At 40.0% G+C, this 9,758-nt stretch overlaps 1 protein-coding gene across 3 annotated transcripts in view; it reads right to left on the bottom strand.

Annotated features, from left to right (window-relative positions):
• Positions 1–2,516: 2,516 nt before the first annotated feature.
• Positions 2,517–9,758, bottom strand: part of RDH11 (retinol dehydrogenase 11) — a 24,664-nt gene continuing 17,422 nt past the window's right edge. Inside the window, exon 7 of one of the 3 annotated variants that reach the window (XM_007449005.1) lies at positions 2,517–3,088. In XM_007449005.1, the coding sequence (XP_007449067.1) occupies positions 2,986–3,088 (103 nt within the window). In that variant the 3' untranslated portion in view covers positions 2,517–2,985. The remainder of the gene's footprint in view (positions 3,089–9,758) is intronic. The other 2 variants (XM_007449006.1, XM_007449007.1) reach the window with 2 other exon arrangements.

The following is a 9,758-nucleotide window of genomic DNA, read 5'->3' as shown; positions in this document are numbered from 1 at the left end:
GTTAGCGTGACGCTGACGCGCAATGATTTGGTAGGCGCCTTGTTGTCATCTTCTCAGTCACCGCACTGTTTGGCCACCCTGACTTCCTCAGTTCACATTCCGACTGTTAGCTTTCAGTTCTTGGAAGATAGCTGGGCCAGGTTCCTGCCTGCGCTCGAGCTTAAAGCACTTTTACTGGGGAGTCGTCACCAGAGTCACATTTTTTCAGAAGTGGTCCCCGGGCAGTGTGACCCCCAAAATATACGCTCAGCCTCTAGCGGCTGGGCACGCCATGCAGTCGTTCACTCAGCAGGTGTTTCAATTTAAGCGTAGCCTTTGTTCCTGGATCTGGGCATGAGTTGAATAAAAGATTCACTCTGACCTTGGGTAATTTATGTATTATTTATATATGTAATATATGTGTGTGTATACATATGTATATATGTAATTTATATGTGTATTATTTATATGTAGTGAGCAAGGCGGACCTGGCTTCATCAGGTCTCTTTCTCACTAAGTGTATGTAATGTGTTAACAATTACGAAGTCTTTTCCTGCACTCCGTGGGTTTTCATGGTTTAGTGGACGAAAATTCCCATTTTCACTGATGGTGTGCCTGTAGAACCCGTTCTGAAATGTTTGCTTGGCAGCCCAATACTTAAGACTGCCCACACGTATTAAAAGACATATGACTGTTCAGAGGGAAATGATTTGGTGATTTATATCTCCTGGACCCTTATTAGACTGAGTTCAAAGACCATTGATTCAACAAACTTTTGTTGAGCTGCTAATATTCATTGAGCATAGACAGAGAAAAGTCAAGATTGTTAGTGGCAGTGTACTGTAGGTCCCATAGCATTGTGTTATAGAAGGGACAAGTACAAAAAGGAGAGGTAACAAATAGCCTGGGATGGAAAACATGATCTTTGAACAGCATCATAAAAGATTAGTAGAAAATGGGTGAATGAATAATCAAATTATCACACAACCCAAGTTAATGGAGTTTGAATTGAGACTGTACTGTGGCTGACTATGGGACAAATTATCCTCACGAACAAGAAATGATTGCATAACCGTAGTAATGAGAAGTGTTTTCTTCTTTTGACTCTAATTAAGCTTTCATTTAGTTGTTTTCTTCTGTCGACTCAAATTAAATGTTTAATTCTTACAGTTTTTATTCTGGTAAATAAAAACATAATAATCAAATTTTTTAATTTTTCATTGACAGTTAATATAAATTAAGTAAAATATTAACTCAGTTCTGCACTATTATCAAAAGTTTTCCAATTTTTTCACAAAATGACCATGTCTAAATATATAGCCTAATGGTCAAAACAAGTTCAACAAAAGATTATTTACAAATATGAGAAGACTGTGGTCCTATAACTCTTTTCTCCACAAAAGTGAACATGTAAATTGTTAGTCCAAGAAAATCACAAACACTATTAGAAGAATGTACTCCAAACAAGTGATGGAACAGTACCAATTTCTCAGCCTTCCTTTGGCAGCATTACTTTTGAGAAACATTCTCCAAATAAATTGTAGATTTCTAGCAAGTACAGTAGACATTTTAATCTTGTCAAGATAATGTAAGGAAATGCCCTGAAAGATGTTTAAATTGACTATAATTACCAATATCTGTCCTTAAGATAATTTTGCTGAATAAATAATTGGGGGTTTTTTGTTTGTTTGTTTTTTTGTTTTTGTTTGTCTGGGTTTTTTTCTGCCACATAGGTTGATTGGTGCTTAACAGAGTGCCTTTCCCGTCTTTCTTGAACTCAAGTGGTCACCCTCAATTCTTCTACTGCTGGATATTACTAACATATTTAGCTGTTGTGTGAGTGTGTGTGTGGTTTTTTTTAAAACCCTGTTCTAGTCCCTTCATTGCCTTTGCATGCATTATCTTCCAGGATTCTTCTCTTTTTTGGACTTCCTCCCTGCCACCCATGTGCTTCTTGGTGGGTAGTTATCAGCATATACAGAGTTCATTTTCCATTCTATCAAAGACCAAATGACACAGGTCTGCTCCGTCTCTGATTATTTACCTGCACGGGGGTCCAGTTTAATACTGTTCCTTTGTGCTATTTTGAATACTCCCAGCTGCATAAATACACAAGAACACACACAAAGATATACTCAGGGACAATCACTAAATAGCCTTTCCCTTCTGGTTTGCTAAGAGAAACCAAGGCACAAAAAGGAGGCCTCCATGGATCTAGGGTCAGTAACTGAAGTCAGGTGGCCTATCTTCTCAAGCTGCTTCTTTCACTACCCTCTTGCTGATTTGAGAAACAGCAGGAAAATGAATGACAGTTTAAATTTGATTTTTATTTTTGCCTTTCCCCAAATTTCTGGCATCCTGTAAACTCCACCAACTTCTTAGAAAAGGAAGCTCTTCTGTGGTCTAGGCATGTGAATATGTTTTAGCAGCAGTGGCTTTAGGTTGTCAGAGATAAAGCCATGCCACAATCCAGATTCAGTGAAGTTTCCTGAAAGAATCCAGATGTTGGTGCCATGATGGTTTTCTTAAGAGGTGAGGGACAAGCCCTGCTCTTGAGCCAAGCCACTGTGACTCCTGGAGTTTAGCTAAGACTAAAGGATGGCCCCGCTTGAAGGTTGTTTGGTTGGGAGGAAGTACACCGTGGACAAAGAGGATAGAAACTAATCCAAAGTGCCAGAAATTAACCCCTGCCATAGCTTAGGTTCTCCTAGGTAGTAGGCTTCAGAAGGAAAATATGAGCTTGGAGGTCATATGAAGGTCTACTTCTCCTATATTATCTCTAGTAACTCTGGCAGTAACAGGAGCAAAATAAATCTGGACAAATGCAAGGCGTTTAGATGAATCTGGCAGTGTACACTGGGCTGTTATCAGACATCAAGCAGGCAAGGCTGGAAGGTTTGCTTTCTTTGTGCTCAAGGTTTTGGCCATCCTGAAGGAGAATCATTTTGGCAGGGAGTACTTAGTAGTCTACTGCAGGCTTCTCTTGGGTCCAACTGCCATCACCTGTCAATCCACAGGGATGCCCAGCAGGTCACAGCTGACATCCCACAGCCGCCTTGCTACTGTCTCATTACGAGCCTGCGCAGAGACCCGTGCCACATGGCAGTCACTGGAAAGGAAAGAGAAAGGCTTAAAGCACAGGGTTAAGAATGGAGTCTGCTCTCTGCCTGGGATAAGGAACACAACAGAAAAACAACCCAGGGATGACATGTGCTCTGGGCGCTTCACAGGACCAGTGTTTGCCCTAACTCTGCATCCTCCAATGTTTACCTCAGAGAAAATGTAATTACCATTTTAGAGCTCACTAGACCACACCGGCTCAGAATGCTTTGTTTGATATATAATGTGTACCATTTAGTCTTTATATTCCCCTTTGTGTGTGTGTGTATATATATATATATATATATATATTTAACTGTAATATCAGTGCCTGCCTGACTCCTGTGTATGTCCATCTTGTTCAAACATGTCTCTAAGGTTCACTCTATAGGACCTTGTACAGTGTCATGTAGCTGAGATACTGCTATTTACATTGGTCATAGATGCTTGGAGTGGTTAAAAAAAACCTTCTTCTTTCTGATCTACCTGCAGTTATAACTGTTTTTAAACTCAAAGAACAAGCAAAGTCAGCTTCATAACAAACAAAAGATGATAGCAGAAAAGAAATGATAATAACAAGGTCCCAGGTGTTTCATATACCTTCTCTTCATTGTTGTAACTACAATTGTTTTAAGTCCCCATTTAATGCAGGAGGGGTGTCCCAACTTTTCACCACCCAGAAAAGTTTCTCAAGGATAATTCTTTTACTCATTTTTGTATTCTCTGCATCTAGTATACAGCAGGGATTCAATGGAGGGTTGTTTTCTTTTTTAATGATTGAGTAAAAGGCTCACGATCTTTGACATCATGTGAGAAACAATTTTTAAAACTATACCGTTTCAAGAAAACTGCTTCCTGGACCATCTAAGCCAACTCTGAAGGTAAAAAGGAGAGTTGATAAGTCTGAAACAACCATGTGAAGCAAACCCCTAACACTACGTCCATTAAAACCGTGTTACTCATATATATGGAATTTAAGAAAAAAAAAATGTTATGAAGAACCTAGGGGTAAAACAGGAATAAAGACACAGACCTACTGGAGAACAGATTTGAGGATATGGGGAGGGGGAAGGGTGAGGTGCGATAGGGCGAGAGAGAGACATGGACTAACAAACGTAAGGTAGATAGCCAGTGGGAAGCAGCCGCATGGCACAGGGAAACCAGCTTGGTTCTTTGTGGCTGTCTGGAGGGGTGGGATAGGGAGGGTGGGAGGGAGGGAGACAAAGAGGGAAGAGATATGGGAACATATGTATATGTATAACTGATTCACTCTGTTATAAAGCAGAAACTAACACACCATTGTAAAGCAATTATACCCCAATAAAGATGTTAAAAAACAAAAAACAAAAAAAACCGTGTTACTCAAACTCTGGGCTGTGGACAAACAGCAGGATCTCTGAGAACGTGCTAGAAATGCCAATTCTCAGGCCCCACCCCAGACCTGCTGAGTTCTCCAGATGGTTCTTGAAAACATGAAAGGTTGAGGAAAAAAAAGACTTAAAGATACCTTTGCATTTAAAAAACAAGCCTTATAAGTGTAGTACTTCTGTTTAAGGGAACTCACCAATACCACCAGCAAAACCTGCCATTTCTGAGTGAAAACACTATCACTGATGACCAAGAGGGTCTGGATGACTCTCTGGAAATGACTCGGCATCTGTAGGCCTCTACAGCCTCCAATGCACTAAGCCTTAAATTCTTTATAAGTTTATGGTGAACAGCAAATGATACAGCAAATGAAAATGCCCTGTAAGCTAAGACATGCTGTAAAAATTATTCAAATACAAAATTCAAATATTACATACAATAAGAACTACTGAAGCATGGTTATGACATCAGCATGGTCATGATACTGATATTCCCAGTGGGACTTTGGTAAGTATTAACCGGTATAGGTAAAAGATTGACCAATTTCAAAACTTACTATAAAGCTACTGTAATCAAGATAACGTTATACTGGCATAGGGATACACATGTAAATGAATGGAATAGAATTAAAAGTGCAGAAGTAAACCCTCACATTTATGGTCAATTGATTTTTGGTCATACTACTGTTATAGACTGATTCATGGCCCCCCAAATCCATAGGTTGAAGCTCTAACCCCCATGTTACTATAATGAAGATAGGGTCTTTAAGGAGGTAATTATGGTGAAATGAGGTCATAAGGGTAAGGCCTTAATCCAATAGAACTAGTGTCCTTATTAAGAAGAGAAGGAGACACCAAGAATATATGCACACAGAGGAAAGGCCATGTGAGGACATAGCAAGAAGGTAACCATCTGCAATGCAGAAGAGAGGCCTCACCAGAGACTAGCCCTGCCAGCATCTTGATCTTGAACTTCCAGCCTCCAGAACTGTGATAAAATAAATTAATGTCATTTAAGCCATCTAGTTTGTGGTATTCTGTTATGGCAGCCCAAGATGGACTAATACAGCTATCATGACAATTCAGCAAAGAGAAAATAATCTTTTTTTTTTTTTTTACGGTATGCGGGCCTCTCACCGCTGTGGCCTCTCCCGCTGCGGAGCACAGGCTCCGGACGCGCAGGCCCAGCGGCCATGGCTCACGGGCCCAGCCACTCCGCGGCACGTGGGATCCTCCCAGACCGGGGCACGAACCCGCGTCCCCCACATCAGCAGGCGGACTCTCAACCACTGCGCCACCAGGGAAGCCCAAGAAAATAATCTTTTCAACAAATGGTTCTGGGACAATTGGATATCCAAATGCAAAAGAATTTAGTTGGAACCCTACCTCATACCATATACAAAAATTAGCAAAAATGCATCATAGGGAATTCCCTGGCAGTCCAGTGGTTAGGATTCTGCTCTCACTGCCAGGGGCCCAGGTTTGATCCCTGGTCGGGGAACTAATATCCCACATACTGTGTGGCATGGCCAAAAAAAAAAAAAAAAAAAAAAAAGGAGAGAGGGCAAACAGCAGAAGCAAGAAGAACTACAATTCTGCAGCCTGTGGAAGAAAAACCACACTCACAGGCAGAGGACTTTGTACCAGATGAAGGAACAAGATAAAACCCCAGAAAAACAACTAAATGAAGTGGAGATAGGCAACTTTCCAGAAAAAGAATTCAGAATAATGATAGTGAAGATGATCCAGGACCTCAGAAAAAGAATGGAGGCAGGGCTTCCCTGGTGGCACAGTGGTTAAGAATCCTCCTGTCAATGCAGGGGACACAGGTTCGAGCCCTGGTCCGGGAAGATCCCACATGCCGCGGAGCAACTAAGCCCAGGCACCACAACTTCTGAGCCTGCACTCTAGAGCCCACAAGCCACAACTACTGTAGCCTGTGCGCCTAAAGCCCATGCTCCACAACAAGAGAAGCCACCACAATGAGAAGCCTGTGCACCTCAATGAAGAGTAGCCCCGCTCACTGCAACTAGAGAAAGCCCGCACGCAGCAATGAAGATCCAACAGAGACAAAAATTAAAAAATAAAATAAATTAAAAAAAAAAAAAGAATGGAGGCAAAGTTCAAGAAGATGCAAGAAATGTTTAACAAACCTAGAAGAAATAAAGAACAAACACCTAGAAGAATTAAAGAACAAACAAACAGAGATGAACAATACAATAACTGAAATGAAAAATACACTAGAAGGAGTCAATAGCAGAATAACTGAGGCAGAAGAACAGATAAGTGACCTGGAAGACAGAATGGTGGAATTCACTGCCACAGAACAGAATAAAGAAAAAAGAATGAAAAGAAATGAAGACAGCCTAAGAGGCTTCTGGGACAACATTAAGCACAACAACATTCACATTACAGGGGTCCCAGAAGGAGAAAAGAGAGAAAAGAACCAAGAAAATATTTGAAGAGATTATAGTCGAAAATTTCCCTAACATGGGAAAGGAAATAGCCATCCAAGTCCAGGAAGTGCAGAGAGCCCCAGGCAGGATAAACCCAAGGAGAAACATGCCGAGACATATAGTAATCAAACTGACAAAAATTAAAGACAAAGAAAAATTACTGAAAGCAACAAGGGAACGACAACAAATAACATACAAAGGAACTCCCATAAGGTGAAAGGCTGATTTCTCAGCAGAAACTCTATAAGCCAGAAGGGAGTGGCACGATATATTTAAAGTGATGAAAGGGAAGAAACTGCAACCAAGATTACTCTACCCGGCAAGGATCTCATTCAGATTCCATGGAGAACTCAAAAGATTTACAGACAAGCAAAAGCTAAGAGAATTCAGCACAACCAAACCAGCACTACAACAAATGCTAAAGGGACTACTCTAAGTGGGAAACACAAGACAAGAAAAGGACCTACAAAAACAAACCCAAAACAATTAAGAAAATGGTAATAGGAACATACATATTGATAATAACCTTAAACGTGAATGGATTAAATGATTCAACCAAAAGACACAGGCTTGCTGAATGGATACAAAAACAAGACCCATATATATGCTGTCTAGAAGAGACCCACTTCAGACCTAGGGCCACATACAGACTGGAAGTGAGGGGATGGAAAAAGATATTCCATGCAAATGGAAATCAAAGGAAAGATGCAGTAGCAATACTCTTATCAGATAAAATAGATTTTAAAATAAAGAATGTTACAAGAGACAAGGAAGGACACTAGATAATGATCAAGGGATCAATCCAAGAAGAAGATATAACAATTATAAATATATATGCACCCAAGCTTTTGCACAGCAAAGGAAACCATAAACAAGACCAAAAGACAACCCTTAGAATGGGAGAGAATATCTGCAAATGAAGCAACTGACAAAGGATTAATTTCCAAAATTTACAAGCAGCTCATGCAGCTCAATATCAAAAAAACAAACAACCCAATCCAAAAATGGGCAGAAGACCTAAATAGACATTTCTCCAAAGAAGATATACAGACTGCCAACAAACACATGAAAGAATGCTCAGCATCATTAATCATTAGAGAAATCCAAATCAAAACTACAATGAGATATAATCTCACACCAGTCAGATTGGCCATCATCAAAAAATCTAGAAACAATAAATGCTGGAGAGGGTGTGGAGAAAAGGGAACACTCTTGCACTGCTGGTGGGAATGTGAATTGGTTCAGCCACTATGGAGAACAGTATGGAGGTTCCTTAAAAAACTACAAATAGAACTACCATATGATCCAGCAATCCCACTACTGGGCATATACCCTGAGAAAACCAAAATTCAAAAAGAGTCATGTACCAAAATGTTCATTGCAGCTCTATTTACAATAGCCCAGAGATGGAAACAACCTAAGTGCCCATCATCGGATGAATGGATAAAGAAGATGTGGCACATATATACAATGGAATATTACTCAGCCATAAAAAGAAACGAAATTGAGCTATTTGTAATGAGGTGGATAGACCTAGAGTCTATCATACAGAGTGAAGTAAGTCAGAAAGAGAAAGACAAATACCGTATGCTAACACATATATATGGAATTTAAGGGAAAAAAATGTCATGAAGAACCTAGGGGTAAGACAGGAATAAAGACACAGACCTACTGGAGAACGGACTTGAGGATATGGGGAGGGGGAAGGGTGAGCTGTGACAGGGCGAGAGAGAGGCATGGACATATATACACTAACAAACGTAAGGTAGATAGCTAGTGGGAAGCAGCCGCATGGCACAGGAATATTGGCTCGGTGCTTTGTGACCACCTGGAGGGGTGGGATAGGGAGGCTGGGAGGGAGGGAGACGCAAGAGGGAAGAGATATGGGAACATATGTATATGTATAACTGATTGACTTTGTTATAAAGCAGAAACTAACACACCATTGTAAAGCAATTATACCCCAATAAAGATGTTAAAAAATATATATATATGCACCCAACATAGGAGCACCTCAATACATAATGCAACTACTAACAGCTATAAAAGAGGAAATTGACAGTAACACAATAATAGTGGAGGACTTTAACACTTCACTAACACCAATGGACAGATCATCCAGACAGAAAATTAATAAAGAAACACAAGATTTAAATGACACAATAGACCAGATAGATTTCACTGATATTTACAGGACATTCCATCCGAAAACAGCAGATTACACTTTCTTCTCAAGTGCACACAGAACAGTCTTCAGGATAGATCACATCTTGGGTTACAAATCAAGCCTCAGTAACTTTAAGAAAATTGAAATCATATCAAGCATCTTTTCTGACCACAATGCTATGAGATTAGAAATCAATTACAGGGGAAAAAAAGTAAAAAACACAAACACATGGAGGCTAAACAATATGTTACTAAATAACCAAGAGATCACTGAAGAAATCAGAGGAAACCAAAAAATACCTAGAGACAAATGACAATGAAAACACAACGATCCAAAACCTATGGGATGCAGCAAAAGCAGTTCTAAGAGGGAAGTTTATAGTAATACAATCCTACCTCAAGAAACAAGAAAAATCTCAAACAATCTAACTTTACACTAAAGGAACTAGAGAAAGAAGAACAAACAAACCCCAAAGTTAGTAGAAGGAAAGAAATCATAAAGATCAGAGCAGAAATAAACGAAATAGAAACAAAGAAAACAATAGCAAAGATCAATAAAACTAAAAGCTGGTTCTTTGAGAAGATGAACAGAATTGATAAACCATTAGCCAGACTCATCAAGAAAAAGAGAGAGGGGCCTCCCTGGTGGCGCAGTGGTTGAGAGTCCGCCTGCCGATGCAGGGGATACGGG

The sequence above is a fragment of the Lipotes vexillifer genome, unplaced genomic scaffold (genome assembly GCF_000442215.2).
Source record: "Lipotes vexillifer unplaced genomic scaffold, Lipotes_vexillifer_v1.1 scaffold629, whole genome shotgun sequence".
In the NCBI taxonomy this organism is placed as follows: Eukaryota; Metazoa; Chordata; class Mammalia; order Artiodactyla; family Lipotidae; genus Lipotes; species Lipotes vexillifer.
The sequence above is the reverse complement of the archived record's forward strand: the minus strand, read 5'-3'. Positions and strand labels throughout refer to the sequence as shown.